General features: G+C 42.5%; 1 protein-coding gene across 5 annotated transcripts in view; it reads right to left on the bottom strand.

The window, feature by feature from the left end:
* The window catches only part of LOC134394671 (uncharacterized), a 29,614-nt gene extending 7,347 nt beyond the window's left edge, over positions 1 to 22,267 (bottom strand). For 4 of the 5 annotated variants that reach the window (XM_063120307.1, XM_063120310.1, XM_063120309.1 and 1 more), the window contains exons 1-10: positions 22,166 to 22,267; positions 17,439 to 17,546; positions 15,835 to 15,910; positions 14,758 to 14,914; positions 13,872 to 13,917; positions 9,505 to 9,563; positions 9,345 to 9,380; positions 7,911 to 7,963; positions 2,343 to 2,475; positions 850 to 1,046 (exon numbers count right to left, since the gene is read on the bottom strand). In XM_063120307.1, the coding sequence (XP_062976377.1) occupies positions 850 to 1,046; positions 2,343 to 2,475; positions 7,911 to 7,963; positions 9,345 to 9,380; positions 9,505 to 9,563; positions 13,872 to 13,917; positions 14,758 to 14,914; positions 15,835 to 15,910; positions 17,439 to 17,546; positions 22,166 to 22,202 (902 nt within the window). In that variant the 5' untranslated portion in view covers positions 22,203 to 22,267. Of the gene's footprint in view, positions 1 to 849; positions 1,047 to 2,342; positions 2,476 to 7,910; positions 7,964 to 9,344; positions 9,381 to 9,504; positions 9,564 to 13,871; positions 13,918 to 14,757; positions 14,915 to 15,834; positions 15,911 to 17,438; positions 17,547 to 22,155 lie in introns of all 5 variants that reach the window. The other variant, XM_063120311.1, reaches the window with a different exon arrangement.
* Positions 22,268 to 23,320: the final 1,053 nt, after the last annotated feature.

Here is a 23,320-nt window from a genome sequence, read left to right as displayed (position 1 = left end):
TTAGTCAAAGAAGTCTGTAAACAGCTCTTTCATTTACATGCCAAGATGCTGCACACCAAAACCATTTGCCTTTGCACAAGAACTTTGCTGGAGTATTACGCGCTATCAAAAGCAACTTTAGACGCACATTTACATGGCTGCTTTTCTCCATAACATAGATGCAATTGAGGAATAGAAAAAGATGGGGGTCCCACTCTCCTGGGTATATGATGAGGATCAACGGTTGTTCTAACATTCTGGCACCATTCACAAGAGATGTGTGTCTAACCATACTGGACTACAAAACATTACGTCTTAATTGGCCCTATGTTTGCAGAAAGATCTCCTTAATGCCCACTGTCATTGCGTAAGCAGTTTGTGCCAGAAGAACAAGCTCTGTACATCACAACTGAGGTGGAATTGCTAATCTGGCTTGACCTTGGAAAATGCTTCCTCTCACTTCACAAACTTCATTTAAGCTTTTGCGTCTTTCCCTTCTTCCTCTCCTCGTCCAGTTTGGAGAGTTCTGAAAGAAAACAATGATACAACATTCCACAGCCTTTTCCCTTTTCTGACGTATGCTTTTACCTGCAGGACCCTTCCTGCCTCATGTGGCTTGTAGGAACTGTGTGTGCCATCTCATAGATGCCACACAGCCCCGTATCATTGGGTGTGTTGTCTTTTTCTCATAAGCCCCCCAGCGACCGGCCTGCAACAGGTGGAAGTCCAAGGAGAACCGCCCTAGAACTTTAACATTCCGACCTCAATTACAGGCTGCGTTCAGAGTTGTTTCAAGTGCACCACCTTTATTGTTACAGTTTGCCAAACACTGAAGCCTGCAACTGTTTTGCTTCCGTTCGACTCCCCTACCTGCCCCCCTGCAAGCTCCGGTCCTCATTCTCTTCTTTGTGTTTGTGCTCATGCTGGAGCTGGAAGCTGGGGATTTTCTCCCGGAGAACTTTCAGGTAGGGCAGCAGCGGCTTGTACATCCCCCCATCGTGCCATTTCCACCGGATGAGGCGGAAGCTCAGTGGCTTGCCCTTCAGCTTCTGTAGCACTGTCCCGGCCTGAAGTAAAATAGACAGAATGATCGTTGGCAAGGAACTTCTAGCTTCACTTACCAGACCCTAATTCTTTTTGATCTCTATCCAGCCAGAGACAGGGTTCAGACAACATGGTAGCCCATTGTGGGTTGATTAACCCTCAAGGAGGTGCAGTGTGTGCCGGCTGCCATTATGAATATGCATCTGATCAGAGGCTTTTGTGTCATGTGGACCTAGCCAGCAGAGGTTATTTGAGGACTAAACAACTCTCACATAACCCTGCAACAGACCATGGGATATGCAAGGGTTGTTTAGCTCTCAAATAACCCCGCTGGCTAGGTCTACAAAACATGTCAGTGCCCGATTGTGGGTTGCATATACACAATGGTGGCCAGCACACACCACAACCCAAGGGTTCATTAACCCACAATGGAGTGTTGTGTCATGTGAACTGGCCCATAATAAGTGTATTATCAAGAAGGATGATGCAACTGTAGCTTGCTCACTTATTCATGCTTGAATATATATCTAGTGCTTTGGAAATCAGAGGAATAGCAAGGCATTGCTATTATTTATATAGCATCCACAGGACCTGCAACAAAATACTGTAGTGTGGAATGCGTTCACGCCCCTGAGACAAATATACACTTCCCCACCACCCACAAAGAGTTGAGTAAACCCCATGATTTGTTCAACTTCACTGTACAGATATACAAGCCAGTACAGTAAGCATTTTCTTTGAATCCCAAAATATGCCCAAATCCTGAAATATTCAGCTGTTCAAACTCTATAGTTCTGCCACAAATAGCAAGAAACGGGTACGATTGGTTGCTTTGTTTTTAATTAAGCTGCAGCTCTCCCACCAGCTCTGGCATAGAACCATCCCACAGTCTGACAAAGTTGCAAGCAAACACATAGGTGCCCCCCAGTAGTGGTGCTATGCCTCTGTATTATCCCCACATTTCTCACAACTAAACACTTTAAAGCAAATCCACTATTAATATCATCAATTTAAGTTTCTGAAATTTTAAATAATTATTATTCTATTTATTCCTGCAGAGAAAACCTCTGTAAATTTTTTAAAAAGCGGGGGTGGGGGTGGGGATTAATGCATCACAACACATTTTCCTTCCCAATCTTTCAGTATCCCTCCCACACCCTTGATTCTTCATCATGATCTCCAGGTCAAACACCAGAGCTTTTGTTCTGCATGGTTCCCATAGCAACACTGTGCAGCCATCTCGTCTCATTTTCAGGATCTCAAAGTAGCAGACAACGTACCACCCCACTCCCCAGAGTTCACAATGCTCCCTTCCACACCTGTCCATTGCATGCGTTCCTCAGCGAAAATCCATTTATCTCATCGATGACATCTCCAACCAGCACCACCTCATCCACCTCTGCCTGACTCTGTGGAAGGACGTCTATGATGAAAATCCGCCCATCCAAGTATCTGAGATTGGAGAAAAACAACAACAGAAGGGCTCTTTCTGAAGAATTGAGTTTCCACACTCTTGAGTCAAGGAGGGAAGGAAATAAATAGTAAATGCCTGTGCTTTGCTTTCTTCTTCTTCTCTTTTCAAAACACTAGTAGGAAAACAGTAATGGTTTTTGTCACAATTCGTGTACGCAAGAGAAGAGAGCAAGTGATCTCCTCAGAAACCAACAATACAGGTTGTTCAGTAGGAGACAAAACCATCCCAAACTTGAGTGCCTTGACAAATTATATCTATGCTAGAAAAGAGCATCATGTAGTAGTGAGAGTGTTGGACTAGGATTGAGGAGACCTTTGTTCTAGTACCCACTGGACTGAGTAACTTTGAGTCTGTCACTGACTCTCAGCATAACCTACCTTACAGGGTTGTTGGGAGGATAAAATGGAGAAGAGGAGGATCATGTACCACATCTTGGGCTCCTTGACAAAAAGTTGGATATAAATGTAACAAATAAAAGATTTCTGCAGGGCAGGGTTGGCAACCAAATCCGCAGTGGAGGCCAGTAGGGCCAGACTGTTGGACATATACTGGAGAAACCAGATACAAGGCCCTAGAGACTAACTACATATGACATGAAATGAGAGAGACTAGGCAGCCAATGTGGTGTAGTGATTAGTCTGTTGGGCTTTAGCCATGGAGTCCTGGATCCAAATCCCCACTCAGCCATAAAGCTCACTGGGAAAGCTTCAACCAGTCATGATCTCTCAGCCTAACATACCTCACAGGAGTATTGTGAGGATCTATATAAACCCTGTACACCACCCTGAGCTCTCTGGCAGAAGGACAGGATAGAAATGTCATAATGTTAAGCAGAGAAGCAATATAGGGAAGGAAGTGCTTAACCCTTTTTTCGCCCACTATTTCTCATTCCAAATTGCAGCTCCTTCCCAAGAGGGTCCAAAATGCTGTTTTTTAAATCATGATGGGGCAGGAGAGGGGGGTAATTTCGAGCAGGTAACCTGCATGTAGAGAAAGTGTTGACCCCCACTTTTCCCCATGATGCTTCTCCACTCAAAATCCCTCCCAATCCCTTTCTTGCTTTTCTAGCTGATGTCAGAGCTCTATATTGCCCACACTGTGCACAATGACTAGGTCAGCCCCTCAGCCATGAAGCATAAAGAGCCATCTTAGGCCACTCATCCTCTCTCAGGCTAATCTACCTCATGGGTTTGTTTTGAGAATAAAATGTGGGATGGAGAAGAATCATGTACCGTCTCCCAAGCGCCTTGGAGAAGGGGCAGGATTAAAAAAAACCATAGGAATAACAAAGGGCTTGACATCTAATTTATATAAGTGGATAATAGCTCCAGAAACAGGCATAAGTGACCCGCTCTGGACGGTGTGGGAAACCGATCTTGGAATCATATAGAGGGGGGAAATGGAATGCATTGTGGGATAGGTATCCACTCAAAACAATATTGATCAAAAACAGGGAATTAAAGTTAAAATTGACCCACAGATGGTATCTCACACCAAGGAAATGATCAATAATGAGCCCAGGGGCATCCCTGGAGTCTCGGAGGGGGTGCTCAGGCACAGGAATGTATATGCGGGAGTGCCCTAAGCTAAATAATGTTGGTATATCAGTGTTTCAAGACACTAGTTTGATACTGGAACAATGGGTTCATCCATCTCCTCACTTAGCTTTGGTAAATTTATATATATGATCAGACATTAATCTGCTAAGCAAGGAATTAATGCTAAGCACGGAATATATTGTCGATAGCCAAAAATTGGAAAGAATGTCATATCAAAAACTGGTACCAGAGACTATGGCAGATTGCTCTGCTAGAGAAAGTGGCACAAAAGTTAAGGATAGCACAAGGGCAATTAAATGAAGACAAGTGTAAAGAGGAAATTCATTGAATTTATAAGTACAGCACAACGTGGGGGAATTCCTACATCGGCATATACAGCACAGATCTAAGGAATGAGGCTTCCTTTCCGACAAGTCTGAAAGAAAACTTGATCTGTAAATGGGTGATCTAGGGATTAAGAGTTAAGAGTAATGAAATTAGATATATTAAGCAAGTAAATTATTAATACTAAAACCAAGCAGAAATTGGAATTGAATGTAAATGAATGACTTATTTTTTGACTTATGTAACCAGAAGAGAAATAAAATTATTTTTTAATAAAAACAAAGTTTAAAAAAACCCTGAGAACCTCTTAAAATCATGCTAATCTATTCACAGTCAACATATCTTCACTGGTCAAGTATAACCAGGCCCTGGATGACCATTCTATCCAGATTTTCCCCTTTCTTTTCCCCTTTGCAACAAGCCAGTGACTGCTGCTGCTATTTCGCTCCTCCATGTTTCTTTCTGAAACTATCTCCCCACCCCACTCCCTGCAATACAATTCCTGATTGTTTCTCATCTTCCTTTACCTCAATCAATTATCTTCCCCCACCTCCAGGCTTCCTTTGCTCCTGGCTGGCATTCCAATTTCCCATTCTGCTCTGAACTGTGTCCCTTTCCCCTCCTGCCTATTGTTTTCAGCTAATCCACCTACTGCCCCACTGCCCCATACACCGTTGATCCCCCTTGTTCTGTCTTGCCTGGACTAAGATGTCACCTTATTCTGCATGCCTGCTTGGCTCCTGGACCTGATCTTTCAACAGCCACCCATGCCCTGACTCCTTAAAAGGAGCAAAGGAGAAAAGGAGGGAGATTTTCAGGACAATCACACCAGAGCTAGAAGTCTAAAGCAGTTATCTCAGCATGTTCTGTCTGCCAGCCAGCCATATGCCAGATAGTCACCACACACATACACACACCACTGGCTTGCTGCCAAGCTCAGCTTGGCTGCTTCATATGTGCAAACAGCCATGTGGGTAGCCAGCTTGCAATGCCACACTGTTAATGAAGGAACTCCATGTGTTAAGACACTTGTGAGAGTGGTTGCCTACACATCTTGGGTGATCTCTCTCTCTCTCTCTCTCTCTCTCTCTCTCATTTATACTCTGGCTTTCTTCCATAGTGGAATATAACAATTCCCAGGATGTCTCCCATCCTGGCACTGGGCAGACTAGGGCATGCTTAGTTTCAGCAATGTTGCTGTATCCAGTGCTTTCAGCCCAGCCTTCCCCAACTTAGCGTGCTCTCTATGCGTTGGACTACAACTCAAAGCATCCCTTAGCTGCTCAGGTGGGGACGGACTGCCTCCTCCCTGCCTAGGCAGGGAAGGCCTTTGAAAGTGCAGATCCCGCCAGGCAGGGAAGGTTCAGGTGGAGCCTGCCAGGGACATTAACATAAGAACAGCCCTGCTGGATAGACCAAGGGCCCATCTAGTCCAGCACTCTGTTCACAAAGGGGCCAACCAGCTGTCAATCAGGAAACCACAAGCAGGACAGGGTGCAACAGCACTCTACCAGCCATGTTCCCCAGCAACTGGTATATATAGGCTTATTGCCTCTGATACTGGAGACAGCACATAGCCATCAGAACTAGTTGTCCACTCCTGCACTAGGGGCTCATATACAGATGATGAAAATGTTTACCCTACTATAGGCATCACCTCTCTTGCACTTAACTGCAGCAAAATTCCAAGGGCGAAAAGGGTTCTTTGTGGCACTTAATCCTGGGGGTAGGTTGCTTGTCCAGCACCCAGTGCCACCATGGAAACCCGTCACACACTCGAGAGGTCCAGCTATTTTACACATCTGTCATGTGCCATCACAATAATTGCACACACATGGCGGGTGCCAAAACTGTCAGACAGATTACCATTCTTTGGTGACAGCCTTATTATAAAATCCTTAGCCTCAAATGTTGTTGTTGTTGATGATGATGATGATGATCATGTATTGGCTCCTCAAAAATAATGAAAACATGTTTGAAGCTCTCTTCTTTTTTTGCCTTGCTTCCTTATTTTGGAGCTTTTCTATTTTCAAGATTCTGTTTGCAACCTTGGGATTCCTGGGTGCTTACAAACCGCTTTCAGAGGAGCTGTAAAGGCCATGTATAGCCTGAGGATTGCATGTTGCACAGCAATAAGTTGAATTCCGCACTAATCTTTATTGCTGGCACAAGCACACATTATGGATTGAGAAACTGCTCCTCTTATGGCATATACTGTACAACCAGAACTGGGCATATTATGCAATTTGGTACAAACACAGAATTTGCTACTGGATGCAGAACTCAACACCCTGATAACAGCTTTTGTTTTTGTTTTTAAAGCAGCTTTACAATTACATTTTTAACTTGTCTTTCCTCTAAGGAGCTCTGGGACGAATACATTGTTCTCTCCCCGACTCACTTTATCCTCACAACAATGCTGTGAGTTAGATCAAGGTGAGTAAAATGGATAGTATCCTATTTGACTCTTCCAGTAAGTAACGTACATTATTTTGTGCTTGCACAAGCAGTACGATCCCAATACTATATGCTGGTACGACAGAACCTGTAGCACTAGCAAACGATATCGACATTGTGCTAGAGGTTGCTTACACGAGTAGAACATAACTTATGTTAACGGTGACATTGAATAGGATACTGCCCAATGACTGGTCCAAGCTCATACATTAAGCTTTGGAGCTGAATAGGTATCTGAACTCAGGTCTCCGCAGTCTACATCCAATTGTTCCAACACACTGGCTCTTTTTAGATACTTCTACCTGAAAGTATGCAGGCAATGCCTGGTGAAATTCAGAAGTCAGACAGGATGAACAGGACTTCCAGAGAAAGGGCACCGTTCATTGTAGCTCCCCCAAGATTGTTAGATCAATGTTCTTTTCACCCAAGGACGAAATCCAAACAGCCCTTAAGCACGACTCCACCATTCCAGTGACAGAGGGTTCAAAAGCGCTTTATTGATTAGTAATCAAGGCCTGGTCTCTTCAAAGGGAGCAATCAGACAAAAGACATTGGGAATTCAACAGAGCATTTGAGCCTGCAAGGGGCAGGGCCCAGTAGCAGCATTAACCAATCAGAACATAACACTGGGGCATAGCTAATTATGCTAAACAATTCTCTCTGTTCTATACACAATACCGTTGGCCTTACAGTAAGTTACAAAAAGTTAACTTTGACACAGGAATACTGGAGCCGGAGCTCTTGTTTATATTAGATAAGACAGATGCAAGGATGCACACAAGGAGATATTTTCACATACATGACATTTTGCCTGCAATTTGATGGCGACTTTACAGTTTCCTGTTAAAAATGGAGAGACTTCTGCTAACATTTCCCCCCTTTACACCTGCTTCCTTTCAGAAGCAGAATACATGATGCAAAATGGAATCAGGTTAACAAACATTTTTAATGACCATTTCTTACTGGACCCCTTAAAATTTGCTTCAGAGATCCATACACTGGACTTTTTAAAGGAAAGGACTTTGGTACAGAAGGGAGAGCAAAGTAACATAAAGGACGGTCAGGTCTCTTACCTGAGCACCATTCCCAGCTCCCTGCAGGGGACAGTTTCGTAGGTTAGGCACACCTGGAAAGCAGTATTCATCAGTGTGGTCTCCAGCAAGTTTGAAGAAATCCTCCTTCACCATGCAGAGCCTTGGCAAAGATGGGGCATTTTGCTTCCATTAGGGCATTTACTTTCATCCACTATAAAGGAAGGCTGCGGAAGGCCCTGAAGTCTAGAGTTCTCCATTTAGCCGCAAAAGACAGACAGCACAGACAGCAGCAGCAATAACAGGATGAAACATTGCCATAATGCTGTGTTGAGGGGCTTGAGGATTCTAGGCCGAACCACTCCCAGATATCCTCTGCAGAGCAACCTATCAGAGTACAGAGGTAGAGGAACAACCCAACTGCAATCTTAGCATGTCTTTACTGCAGGGGTGTAGAACCTCTTTCAGCCTGAGGAGCAGGTTCCATTTCAGAGAAGCTCTCAGGGGCTGCATTCCAGTGGTGGGTAGGGCCGAAGGTAAAAGCTGATGAGGCCAAATTCCAAAAAATACCAGCTATAAGATGAAATATAATATTTCATCTTATAGCTCTTACTGCCAGCAACTCAGCCTTAGGACAGACATTTTCAGCCTTTTAGAATGAATTAAAAACTACACAAAAGCCAGGAAACCACCAAACGATTGTTGGTCAGAGGAAGGTCTGGGGAAGGGGGTATTGCCATCTGGGGAGCCCAGGATTGTGGCCCCAGGAAGGCAAGATTTGGGGCTGAGCCTGAGTTTCTGCACCCCTGCTTTACTGAATATACACAGCAAAACATCAGCCACAGGCCAGCCTCATGCTGAGCCAACCTGAAGCCGATGTTGACAGTGTGAGAGTACTTCAAGTCACATACCACAGCGCCTTTCTCCCCACCAAAGTCTACAAACATGTTTACAGAGGACTACACAAACCAATTAAATTCAGTTAGCATGGATTTAAGCAAACTGGCAGCCTATTTCTATGAGCCAGCTGAAACCAGAGCCCTCTAACATTTAAACATAGCTGATGTTCAAAAGATAGCTATTAAAAATTCTACAAGTGTCTAAGAACAGAAGGCAGGGTGGTCAATGGAGAGAGGTTCGGATTTGCATCGAAGAGACACATGCTCAAGTTACACAGACATATTTTTGGTGGGGATGGATACAAGACTATAAAGCACTGTATACATTTATAAACAGGACAGTGAAGAGGTTTACTCAAGAAACCAGTTAACAGAAGAAGTGCACTATTTCCCTGTCTCCAATCTCCATGTCTGTGAGACATTTAGAAAAATATAAAGCTCCAGAGCAGAGGAGCCATTAAGCCTTTTGCATCGGGCACGAAAATGTTTATAAACAAGAAGATGGGAGAGAAGCATTGATCATGCAACAGGAGGCATTGCGGGGGGGGGGGGGGGGGGCGGGACTAAAACTTCTTACCGGAAGTTGCCAGCTTTCATCCAAGAAACTGGAGTTCTACAAACAAAAAGTGCAGCAAACCATGAGAAGCCAAGCCAGAGGCTAAGAGGAAAAGTTAAACATCTGTTAAGCACAGGGGGACTGCATGAAACCTATGCCCCAAAGTCATAAATTACTGTACCTGCAGATCTAGGGAGAAATTCATTTCTGTCACCACCAGCATCATAGAGAGGAAAGGCTCTGGAAGGGGAGAACCAAGAATCGAGGTCACTATCCAATCCCTGACCAATCTCATATGCTCATTTAACAATATGTCAGAGCCCCACTGAAGAGGCCACAATAAACCAAGGGATCTCAAATTTAGTCACAATTAGACCAGACCTCCCTAAAATAATATTCAAGCCTTTACAAAGGTAACCAACACCAAACAAAGGCAGTTTTCTAAGCAGGCACCACTTGCTTACATCTCACATCTGGAGGTAAACAGATTAAAAGGGCAAACATACCAAAAAAATAAAATCCCTACAAATAGTCACGGTTGTCCCCACTTATCCCTTGTATCATGATGACTAAGAAGATGGGGCCTGCCACCACCTATCTTGCACTGATCGGGGAAGAGTGTAGATTGGAACTCCGCCTAGAGACCCAATGAAGCCTTACACAGGATAGGGCTTCAGACGAGCAGGAGCTATGCAGCAGCTGCTTATGCTTACTATATGGCAACAATAATTGTGTAGGGATTTGCAGCCTCAAATCGCATAGCGAAGCTCAGCATTTACCACTCCTCCACAGCTGCTTGGAAATCCAAGGAAGCAGAGGGGTGGTAACTCAAGGCCTAATCACGTGGTTGGTGTCTGCAGATAATCGCCTCCTTACATAGTTATAAATGTCGTACCGTCAGCATGTAAGTGGCTGCTGTGCAGTTCTGAGCCATCTGAATCTCCGCCATATAAATGCTATGAAGAGAGGATTGTGTGGGACTCCCACCTCCTCAAGCAATTACCTGTCTCTCCTCAGGGTAGACTGCTTCATATCAAGAGTCACACTGATAAATTATTGTTGGCAATTCACATTTGTTTCCTCAATTTGTATTGTAGGAATATTCAGGATTCTACTTCATTACAGGTGAAGAATGCTATGAGATTTAAGATGCTTCCAGGTGAGTTTTTTTTATTATTTAATTCAAAGAATTTTACAGGGGGTCCAGATGTCATCATCGTCAACTTGTAACCCTTCTATATTTCCCCACCACTCCTCTTCCCACAGAAAATCCATTTAAAAAAAAGATGGAATTGCTGCAGAATGCCTTCGGATTGGTCGTGTTAGGAGCCCTCCATCTGGAAGCACCATGAATCTCACCAAAAAGCTGCTCCCAAAATGGTGTCAGGAAAGAAAGAGAAACAAGAAGCCTTTTCTTCAAACAGCTATTGCTGTGTTATTCCATTGGAAAATAAGTAGAGAAATACTGATTAGCAGACCATCCTCTATTAGTCCAAGACACCTGCAAGTCACATATTGTTGCCAGTAGAGGTACAAGACTTTCCATAACCCTTCCTCCTAGCAAAACATTGTAGGAGTATGGCTCTCTTTCCCTCTTGTGCCCGATGAGGGCACTGCAGCTAAAGATGCAGGTCAAACAACTTCGCATCAGTTCCTTCACTTTCACATTTCCCTGTTGGTAAACATGTGTTTATCAACAGATGAGGCTATCCTAGCTCCCCTGAGTACCTATAACTTAAGTGCTGTGTTTGTTATTCACACACACACACACACACACACACACACACACACACACTAAAGAATCTTGTGGCCCCTGAAAGTGTAACACATTTATTATGGCGTAAGCTTTCATGGACTAAGATTCTAGCAAATGAAAACCTATGCCAAAATAAATTTTGTACTTTTAATATTCCACATTAAACTTTGGGGTTGTTTTGTTTTGCTGCAATAGACTATTATCTAGCATCTTTGTTGGTCGGATAGACAAATCAGAAAATAAAGGGGCAGCATGTCTGCATCAAAGTTTCTCTGTGATTTTAGCTTAGCAGTTTAGCTGAAAATGCCAGAAAAGCCCCAGCTATCCCATTCCCCTACCATCACACATACACACGCATGCCCACCCACCCACACACACAAAGGAGCCTTTGGCAAAGAGCAGCCTTAAGATCACTTCTTGGGTTGGTATAGAACATGCTGCCTGCAGTAGTCCTGCAGTTGGCCTTTCTGTAGCTCAGGCAGGCAAGGGAGCAGCAGGGGCTGACAGATCCTCAACAAGAATGAAAACCACAGGCTTAAATTGGTGCTGTTGATGGCAAAGTGGGCCCTGCATATGTAAGCAACTACCTCTACCCCTACTCCTCTATCACAATCTATATGACTGACCAGGAATGTTCTCTTAAGCATTCAAGCTATGTGCCAACCAAGTCAGGATGCAGAGAGAGATGCTCTCAGTCCCTTAATTTTGGAGTTCTCTTCCCCTGGAGACTCACCAAAGCCCACACCTGTGCATCTTCTGAAAGAGGTGCAAGACATTTCTATTCAGGCTGGCTTTTAGTGGCCAGGGATACAGTAGAATAATTAGCATGCTGCTGCCCCATCTCAAGCCCTTGGAATGGGGTGGACAATTAGCCTGCCTAAATCTGATGGACAGATAGTTTCCTAAAGAAGTGGTAGCCCTTGAGGGAGGGATCCTTGCAACAGCCTGGTTATAGTAAGTCTATACTTACATTACCATCTGAAATATAACATGCAAGTAACCCTCCTAGAAACGGAGGAACAAAGTGTTGGAATAACGACAGCAGGGGATCACACGAAATAAAAGTGCAAGCTAAGGGTTAATTTGTCCTTAGAGTTTTAAAAACATTCGTAGGCCAAATAACAAGAGCCACTCAGGGTGCAGAGCTAATTAACAACACTGAATGTATCAAAGAGTCTTGGGTGAAAACAGGGAATCACAGAGGGGAAGATATTGTCTAGCATATAAGTTTCCTTTTAGCCTGGGCTTCTTGTGTATAAAAAGATTAGCATGCTCAGTATGTTCTGAAGTAGTAACGGCTTCATTCTGTTTGAAGCCTGACTGAATTAGCTTTGCTGTTTTATTCTCCTGGCAATTAGCCAGGTGACTTTTTTTTTTAATCCTGCCTTATATTACAAGGATCTCAGGGTGACGTACAGATAAAAGCATACGAACAATATAAAATAATATACACAGCTAAAAACAAATTAAACCATTAATGAAGCTAAGACCAGTATAGAATTTAAAACAGTAAAAACCAATTAAAACTATGTGCAGGCTTTGTACAGCTGGGGTGTCATAACAGAGAAAGCCCTCTCCCATGTCCCACTATAGCATATGTCTCGTGTTGGTGGGATGCAGAGGAGGGTTCCTCCAATAGATCCCAAATCTTGAGCAGGCATATATAGGGCGAGGCGCTCCCTCAAGTATCGAAGTCTCAAGCCATTTAGGGCTTTAAATGTCATTACCAACACCTTGAATTGCAACCAAAAGCGTATAGGCAGCCCGTGCAATTCTTTTAAGACCGATGTTATATGGTCTTTGTGGGATGTACCGGTCAGCAGTCTAGTTGCTGCATTTTGCACTAGCTGCAACTTCTGAGTTGTCTTCAAGGGCAGCCCCACGTAAAATGCATTGCAGTAGTCTAACTGGGAAGTTACCAGTGTGTGCACTACAGTGGCTTGGTTATCCCAGTCCAGGAAAGGCTGTAGCTGACGGATGAGCCGAAGGTGGCCCCAAGTACTACAGGCCATGGAGTCCAGCTGGGCTTCCAGTGACCAGGATGGAGCTAGGAGTACTCCCAAGGTACGCACCTGCTCCTTCAGAGGGGGTGCAACCTCATCCAGAATAGGTTGCTTACCCAATTCGTAGACTCAGGAACCACCAACCATTTGGGGAGAAGTGGTTTCAGGAGCAAAAGCACAGGCGGAAGAAGAGATCAGCACCCCATTCCTGCCATACTTTAAAATTGCCTCTGTTCCAAAGTATAGCAAATCAATATAACCTGCATTTTGACACACAGCTTGTTTCATCATCACAACTATAGTTTTCCTATAGTAAGTTTACAGAACAGCATATTTCCTGTTCTGCCTCGTTCATTAGCATCGTTTGGATGGACAATGTTGCCATTAAGACCTGATAGCATTTCAACATTAGGTTATATAGTATAAGCCCCAATATTAAAGAGCATGATAATTATAAATCAAAATATGATTGTTTTAAATAATTGCGCTTTCACAAACTGTGAATCAGAATTTCCTAACTTCTACAGGGGTAGCCGTGATGAGCTATTTTGCAGTGAAAATAACAAGGAGTGTTGTAGTACCTTAAAGACCTTTATGCGGGAATAAGCATTCATGGACTAGAGCCAACTTCATCAGATTTCATCTGATGAATGTCACGCAATCCTCAGATTATGCCAGAATAAAATTGTTAGTCTTTAAGGTGCCACAACACTCATTGTTGTTTATGCAGTCCTTAGAATGCAATGTGGTGCAGTGTGTTGACAGTATAATGATGGTGGAGAATCTTACCAGAAAAATCTTCATTTGCCAGAATGGAGGTCACTGGATCATACCACTGAAATCAGTTTATAAAAATCACATAGTTAGAATAACTTAAATAAGTTGACTACAAGTAAGTTGCATTAGAAACAAGAGACAATGATTCAGAATCAGAAAGTCTAGAGTGGGAGTATTAATTTAGGTTTGGGATTTTAGGTATGGAAGATTAGGATGCTGTTAGTGACTCTTCTCAAATTGGACTAGAAGTCTTACTGCCAAGTTATACAGGACAGTAGTAGATTTTTCTTGCTTTTGACTGGTGGGCTGTAGCATTTAAAGAACATTTGCCATTCCCTGGGTACAGTAAACACAACACTGATGTGAAGACTGCAAGCATAAAGAGTCCTGTGATTTAGATATGAATACAGGAATATCACTGCCCCTTATTCTGCTGCCCCTTACGCCTGGAACACTCTTCCAGAACATTTGAGAACTACAAGTTCAATCGCAGCTTTTAAAGCTCAACTAAAAACTTTTCTTTTTCCTAAAGCTTTTAAAACTTGATGTTGTGCGGACTTTATACTGTTAGTTTTACCCTACCCTGTGCCTGCTTACCCTACCCTGTGCCTGTTTGCATTCCCTTCCCCTCCTTATTGTTTTACTATGATTTTATTAGATTGTAAGCCTATGCGGCAGGGTCTTGCTATTTACTGTTTTACTCTGTACAGCACCATGTACATTGATGGTGCTATATAAATAAATAATAATAATAATAATAATAATCACACAAATCAGGTCTTAAGTGTTCTGATAGAGGTCCCAGAAAAAGAGCATAATAAAGACGCAAGTCAGAGTACTTTTGTTATTCAAATTAATTTCTCCATCTTAATTCCTTTGGATGATTTAATGTTCCCACCTCAAGCAGCCTGGGAGCTCTGACTAGATGCCGAATAGCTGCCGCTAGCAACTTCCCATTCAAAGCCAGACGCAGGAAGTAGCGCCCTCTTCCTTGGGCTGTCAGCACCTTCTCACAAGAATTAGTTTTCTCAATCATCATTGACAGAAGGGCCATGCTATAGGGAGAAAAGACCTTGTTAGTATTAACTCCACTTGACTTGTAAGTCTTACTGCTTCAACTGAATAGAGGGTGCAAGGTGGGTAAGCATCAAAGATGGACACAAAAATGGAGAACAGCCTCAGGATGCTATAAACAATTTTATTGGGGGGAAAGCCCAATATTTTTTTCCAATAAATTCATTTATAGCATCCTGAGACTATTCCCCCTTCTTGTGTTCAACTGAATAGAAACATTGTTCAAGTTACTTAAAATGGGGGTGAAAAATTGCCTCCTGCAATCCCTTGATTGACACATCTCAAGTATCAGCACTAATGATTCTGGGAATTGTGAATTCCTCTCCAAAGGAAAATACTCCCCCAAAACAGCCATTGCTCATGATATATACATTTAAACTTAAAACAAGTTAACACAAAAACAAAACCCTCCAAGCCTGATTAAAAACTAGGAGAATCTTTAATTTATGGGGCAACTCTAGTACAACCTTTTATAAGTATTGGGTTAAAAGAACAACAGTGAGAGGAAGATCAGAAAAGCCAGAAGACTAAGGGATTTTCTACATGAGGCATTTACCATGCGTTCATCATTCCTACTCATAGTTATTACTGGTTCCTTGGGTGACATTGTGACCATCCAGTTTGACTTCTGTGTCTAAAGAGCACTTTCAGCGAGTTTTATTATTTTTTTGAGCACAGAAAGTGCGGTATTTAATTGTAAAAGCAAAAATAAAAACTTTTTCTTATATGTATTTGTACTATTCTGCTATACCACATTTCCACCTAGAAATTATATAGCAGAAAAGGAAATACTCTCTGCATAGTGTTGGGATCTGAATTCTGAGAGGAAACCCAAAGTAGATACAGCTCATTAACAGCCTCATCTCTATAGCATCATGAAGTGCTATTACAGACCACCCACCTGTGACGGGACTCCTGCTGTGGAAGCTGTTCTACCCAGTGCCAATAGTCCTTTCTCTTGAAACCCAGAACTGGCTCTGAAGAAGACAAGAAAACTTCCTTTAGCAAGAATGATAACAGAGGAATGTGTTACAGTGCAGAGTCAAATACAACGGACGCCATTTCTTTCCTTCTAGGAGACAGTAAATCTCCTAGGACCTAGAAGGAAGGGCCAGGAGGAGGGCCAGGATCTCTTCTCGATCCTCCCAGAGTGCAGGACACGGAATAACGGGCTCAAGTTAAAGGAAGCCAGATTCCGGCTGGACATCAGGAAAAACTTCCTAACTGTTAGAGCAGTGCGACAGTGGAATCAGTTACCTAGGGAGGTTGTGGGCTCTCCCACACTAGAGGCATTCAAGAGGCAGCTGGACAACCATCTGTCAGGAATGCTTTAGGGTGGATTCCTGCATTGAGCAGGGGGTTGGACTCGATGGCCTTGTAGGCCCCTTCCAACTCTGCTATTCTATGATTCTATGAAATTAGAGTACAGCTGCATCACACCCGATCTTTGGGTTCAGAGTGCTGCTGCAGGCTACTGCCACTACAAAGCAAGTGGCGAGCATCTGGTTTACTCTGTACAGACATCAACAATCTGTGCCTGACAAAAGGCCTAGCAGAGTCTATTAATTTATTATTTTTTAAAAAATCCTTTCTATCAGCACAAGCTTCCATTCGATTTTGCACACGTGTAGATTATTGATATCTAAAACGCATGAACCACCCAACCTCCTTAGTCAGCCTGTTGCAATGGTGGCCTAGATTTCCACTGCAAAAAACATTACAGGGTGTGCTTTATCCACATTGCAATCTTAAAGACAATTTTTAACTGCATTTGTTAAAGGAACTCTGAAAACTAGTTTTGTGAGGTTCCCAACATCTTTCTGCATTATAGAACTGTAGTGGTCAGGCAGTTTTGGGAAAAAGCCAAGAAGGTTAAAATGATTAGGTGTGTAATCTGTAATGTATAGACATACCCTTTGTTTGCATACATTATTTAAGATATAGAATATGAGTTTTCTGATTACAGAAAGGGGGGAAAGGGATTCATGTTGTTATATGTTATAGGAAAAGGAGTACTTCATGCATCCATCCTTCCCCTTTCATCTACTTCTCCTGAAGTTTGAGCTTTCCCTGGTATTTGGGTGATGTGTCTTAATTTCATTGCTTTTATTGTGTTGCACACTTTTTAGTGATATGAGCCATTGCTGATTGTTTATTCCCAGGTCTTCTGTTAACAGAGCAAACTGAAAAATGCATGAACAACAAAGACAAAAACGATGAATCTGCATGGAACTTCCAGCCTTCCTTACTCAATGCTGCAGTGTTAAACCAGATGCATGAGACATGGGCCTTCAAAAAGAAGGTACAATGACAAAGGAAAAGGTATTGACAAACTCCATAGTGATAGATATTCAAAATACTTATAGCCCACATTTCCTTATACAGTTCAAAGCTGGTCCAGTCCTGTTAGCCATTGTCCCCATCTGCAGGGCAACCCTCTCTTTAAACAAATGAACAAAAAACCTCCACAAAGTGTCCATCTATGGAACAGAAAAAGGCACTCACGTTTTATTCCTTTCCGAAGGATCATCTCCAGGATCTCACAAAAGGGCTGAATGTGAGGAGAGGTGTCTTTGTATGGGCTGCTGCTCCCCTGAAGGTTGAGAATGCAGACTGCAAGAAAACATCAGATAATAGATAGATCTGCTGCTTTCTTGCATAGGTTACATTGCAAATACAGACCAGAGATGGAAATAAAATTTATTCTTTGCATTTTTGCAATAATCTTTTTCTTCTGCAGGATGCCATAGTTCTAAGCTGAATGCAGGGCTAGCCTAAGACATTTTGCAGCCTGAAGTGAAGGACAAAATGGCGCCCATTCTCCAGTCTATGTACAGAAGCCAACCAAACCGGCAGCTGAATATTATTTCAACACTGACAACAGGGCATCGTCCTCCACCACACTTGACAACACAATAGCAGGTTAACTTAGAGAGGCCATGTAGCACACACAACTCTGTTTCAACACCTTGCTGCTGCTCCCTCCCCATAGCAACTGCTGGCTGGGGCAGCCACCTCAACTCTGCTTCATGGTAGGGCTGGCCCTAGATGAATCACTTGCTGAAAACACAAAAGATGTTAACTGATTATGCCTATAATGGCTGCTCACTCGTTTTGTAGAATAAATGTTTAATTTACTTATTTAAAGGTATATATTAAACACCCATCTGTGATACTTATTTAAAGTTATATATTTAAACACCCATTAAACTCTATGATTTTCTGTTGTGCTTCATGATCTCATTAAATTCTGGTATTGAATAAAATGAGACCTCAAAGTGTTTAACTTTCAGTTACATAATTTGGCATCTTTTAAAAAAAGGTGCTGTCAAGGTGTCAGAAAACAATTCATCCTTATCTGCATTCTCATCCTGGAGATTAGATAAATGTATACAAACCAACCAACATGCAATGTAACTTTTTGCTGTGCTTGTTATTATAATTATGTTTATGGTTATTTGTTAAAATCCAATTACTTCCTTCCCCTCATCAAAATCTACACTTACATTTCTGCCTCTTCTTGGAGAGACATTAAGGGCTTTTCTAAATGAGGCATTTCTCATGCACTTGTCATTCCCTACTCACAGTTGTTTACAGGTTTGTTAGACAAAGTTGTGACCCTCCAGTTTCACTTCTGTGTCTAAAAAGCACTTTCAGCAATTTTTTTAAGGATGAAAATTGTGGTATTTAACTGTAAAAGCAAAAGAAAGCACTTTTTCATTTGTGTATCTGAAATTATTCTGCTGTACCACAGTGCCTCCTAGAGGTTATACAGCAGAAAAGCAAGAACACCTCTATGTGTAGTTCTTGGATATCAATTCTGTGATGAAATTGAAACTAGATACAGTGGATTAACAGCCAATTAACAGCCTTGTGTAGAAAGGCTCTAAGAGACAGTCTAAGCGACTCACGGGTATTTGCTGTAATATGCTTTATAGGGGGTTGCCAGTACAAAAGTGTGGTGGAACTTAGGAAGCTGCCTTACACTGAGTCAGACCATTTATCCGTTGAGTCCAATATTATCGACAATAATTAGCAGCAACTCTCCAGGGTTTCAGACAGGATTCTTTCCTTGACCTACCTGGAGAAGCTGGGGATTAAACCTGAAACTTTCTGCATCCAAAGCAGGTGCTCTATCATGCAAAGCATGAGGCGCCCAGCAGATGTTGGCGATAGACACAGACAGTATATTTCTCCTATTCTTGTTTAGTTTCACTGGCTTCCAATTTGTTTAAGGAAATGATTCAAGGTGATTGATTATACCTTTAGAGAGCTAAACAGACTGTATCTGAGGAGGCCCCTCCCTGACCCCCCACATGAACTTCCTTGTCCTTTAAAATAATCTCTTGAGGAATTTTTCTGGGTTCTGACTTCTCAAGGAAGTAGTTCTTTAAGTACTTGAAGCAGCACTTTCTCTGTAATAGTACTATACCTCTGTTACTCCTTGCCCAGGAGGCCCACCATGTTACATTCCTTCTTGGTTTCAGCCATCTAGTTCCATCAGATTCCCCACTGTTTAAATAGTTTTTGCTTATTGTAACAGTGTAATCAGGTGAAATGTGTATGTGTGTTTAGTTTTGTGGGCTAATCCATACTTAGTCATGCTTACAGGACACCACCTACTGAAATCAAGGGGACTTAAGTTAGTCATGACTCACTCGTCCCGTTGATTTCAATTTGTCTGCTCGAAGCATGACTAAGTCTGCATCCAACCCTATGTCTATAAACCAACCCAAGTGCTCTTGGAGTAAAAGGTGGTAAATAAATATTATCATACATAAATAAATATAGTGTTATAAAGTCAGAAGCCAAGGGCCAGGTTCTATAAATCTTGATTGTTCTCTAGATTGTTCTCTAGATTGTTCTCACTTTACTCTCACAACAATCCTGTGAGGGAAATTAGGCTAGGAGATAATGAATAGCCCATGGTAACCTAGTGCATTGAGTTTAAGACTGAAGATGGGTATTCCTAGTTCTCCGTTCCTTATTTGAAACAGAACAGAGCTGCACAAACACCCAGAATAAGGAACCAAACGTCATGTGCCCCTGAGTGGAGATTTTAACCCAGGCCTACTCAAACACTCTAACCATACTACCACGCTGGTTCCCAACTCTACTCCACATGAGTCTGCTTCGAGATATCATGCAGACTAATATGGATACAGAAAAAGGAACATAATGGAGGAAAAATGAGAAATACCAGCACAATCTTATCCATGTCTACTCAGAAATCAGTCCTATTGTGTTCAACTGGGCTCATTCCCAGTAAGCAGGTATAGAATTACAACCGAAAAATAAGAGGGGATAAGGAAGTCACCATAGTGCTCTAGATGAAAATGGTGCAATAATGGGGACATTAATGCTATCTGATGAAGCTCTTACCCACAAAAGCTCATGCCACAATAAATGCATTAAGTTTTTAAGGTGCCAGAAGACTCCTTGGCTATTAGGAAGGCCATTTATACAGTGGTGTGGACATTTTGGAAAAATGGACATATATCATTATTATTACTATTATTGCAGTGTCTTGTTTTGGAAATAAGAGTCAGTCTCTTAACTTAAGGGACATCTAGAAAGTCTAAAGCTCCTACTGATATATACATTTTGTTCATAGTAATGGCAGTATAAAACCAGAGGGACATGTTGCTTTGTAAGACATTCTGGAAAGTAAAATTGTTGACTTTGCAGGGTTTCAAACCTTAGAATAGTCAGTGTCCTTCCTCCCCAAACCCAACCACTTTATCTCCTATTGTTTACAATGGTGAGATTTTTTTTATGCTCCATAGTACTCTACTAAAAGTAAGTACAGTAATCCTAGAGAAAAATAATCTAGTTTATTTTGCATAAATTTAGGACACAATCCTGTGCACAATTACCTAGGAGTAAGACCTATTAAACATAATGGGACTTACTTCTGAGTAAACATGCATAGGCTTGTGTAGTTCAAGTTCCTTTTAGCCTTCTCCATCTACAGAAAAGTGCTGTGCTGAGCTCCAGTGTTTGCACACTTTCCCCTGTGAGTTGTCTCAATAAAACAGTGTCATTTCTTTATCTAAAACAAATATGGCAATAAGGAAGGAAAGTTTCCCATGGTTATATTTTCTGCCTCATTCTTTGGCATCAAAGATGGCCATATCATCAGATGAAATGTTAAATGAAGTGATCTTGTTGGAAAAGTGCCCAGCTCTGAACCAGAGAAATCTACAGAAGTTGCCATGCTTAGTTGCTAAAGAAATGTTGCAAACTGTCTAAGAGAAGCATTCTTAGATAACCGAAATCAAGTGAATGTTCTCTCAAAGAACAGAGAGCACCTATCTCTTTGTGCTGATGCTTGCCAAAAGAACAGGCCATGTATTCTCTTTTTAGCTAGAAATTTCCTGTTAAGATGGTGTCTACATATGTAGCACCAGAGAAGATAAGTGTATAAAAACCTAGCTACCTCTCTTGTGAGGTAGGTACATGCTTTGGGAACAATTAGCTCTTGTGTCTCTTTATTTTGCAAAATAACCGTTGTTTAACCCATACTTCATCTCCTCTCCTCGTGTGCTGAATTGGACTTGGTACACCAGGGAACGAGCTATTTTTGCAATCTAAGATTTTTTTTCACATGGGGTGGTGGAAGGGACAGGACCCAAAGGGGATGTCTCTCCTATATGCCCAGCAGCCTGCTAATATAAGAATGCAACATAAAAGGAGGATCTACCTCCTTCAACATAAATGACATCTATCACTATAGCATCTAAGGACCTTCTTGAGGTTTACATCTCTGGGTAGTAATGTCACTTGGTGTAAGCACCAGCAGTGACCAAAAAGTATCCAGTGATGATTATCTTGCAGGTCTTGGGATACTATTGGTTACCAGTTCCCTAGCCCCACACACAGTTAAGGTGGGCACAAGAAAAACAATCTTAAATCGACTAATGGTGTTGTACTGTAAGTTCAACTGAAATCTCACATGCTTCGCAGACATATTTAGCAACGGGAGATGTTGAACTATTTGCCTGTTAACTAATCCTTTCTACCTGACATCTCCATTTGCTCTCCATGGCAACTAGGCACAAAATCAGCAGAGCTCTCCCAGACTCCCAAATCTTATGGTTATAATAACAAGGGACCTATTCTGACTGAAAGACGTCTGTATGGCTCTCTCTCTCTCGCTTTTCCTTCCACCCCAACGTCTTGCCGCCCTTCACCGGCCCCTGCATCTCAACCCCACACTTACATCTTCTCACCTTTGAGGGTTCCCAGCAGCGGCTCTTTCCCACTCATTGCTGCTTTGCTTTGCCTGCCCCAACCTCCCCCTTCAGTAGTCTACAGCAGAGCTGCCGCTTGTGGTGGTGGAAACCGACAACTAGCGAGTGTTCCCTTCCGCAAACAGAAGGCAGCGTTCTGGGAGGTGCCATTTTCCCTGCAAGCGGGGGAGATAGACGGGAAAGGGGGGGGGAATCAGAAAGAGAGAGGGGAGCGGGGACAGGGAGACAGAACCGAAAGCACATTGCTTAATGGGAGGTGGAAAATCCAGACTGGGAGACACTCCTTGGCTTTTCTGATATTCCCGCCCCTGATATTCTTTCTCTGGATATTCCTTCTCTCCCCTGTCCTCCATTTAGGCTATTCCGCCAGTTCGAGAACGTTAATACTTCAGACTCCGCAACAAGTCTCCAACTTGAGGCGCAATCCAATGCATGTTCATAGAGCGAAAAGGAATTTATTTATTTATTGCGTTTCTGTACCGCCCAATAGCCGAAGCTCTCTGGGCGGTTCACAAAACTTAAAACCATTCAAAGTATAAAACAAGAGTATAAACCATAATATAAAATATTTATTTATTTATTTATTTATTACATTTTTATACCGCCCAATAGCCGAAGCTCTCTGGGCGGTTCACAAAAATTAAAACCACAGTAAAACACCCAATACAATTGTAGGACTTTTTGCTGTCTAAGCAACGCATACAATTACGCCCTAAAACTCTTAGCTAGTTCCTAATGATTTTAGCTATGGAGTTGGAAGGCGTGTGTGTGTGTGTGTGATTATTTTAACATGCGTTCTCTTCTACATGTGGTTAGTAACTCCCCGAAAGCGTCTCCATCTCCCCCCCCCCCACTCGCCTACGCACCCATCGCATATACTTTTTAAAAAGAGCTCTTCGGTCAAGGCAACCGTTTTTGGTTAATGGAACAAACTCTTGAAACAGTACAAGGTAACCGCACCCGGCGGGCCGCGCCGTTGCCTGTGGAAACGGAGAACTATGGCCTGTGGAGATGTTGGCAGCCGCGTAGTCCGAATAAGTTGCTTGCCAAATTTGGCGAGCTTCCGTTTACGCCTACCGAGTTTGCGTACACAGTGACTGGCGCGCATGCCCTCAAAATATAGAGAACTTCTTA

The sequence above is a fragment of the Elgaria multicarinata genome, chromosome 3, assembly GCF_023053635.1.
Source record: "Elgaria multicarinata webbii isolate HBS135686 ecotype San Diego chromosome 3, rElgMul1.1.pri, whole genome shotgun sequence".
Lineage (NCBI taxonomy): Eukaryota > Metazoa > Chordata > Lepidosauria > Squamata > Anguidae > Elgaria > Elgaria multicarinata.
Note: the sequence above shows the minus strand (reverse complement) of the source record. Positions and strands in the feature narration are given on the sequence as shown.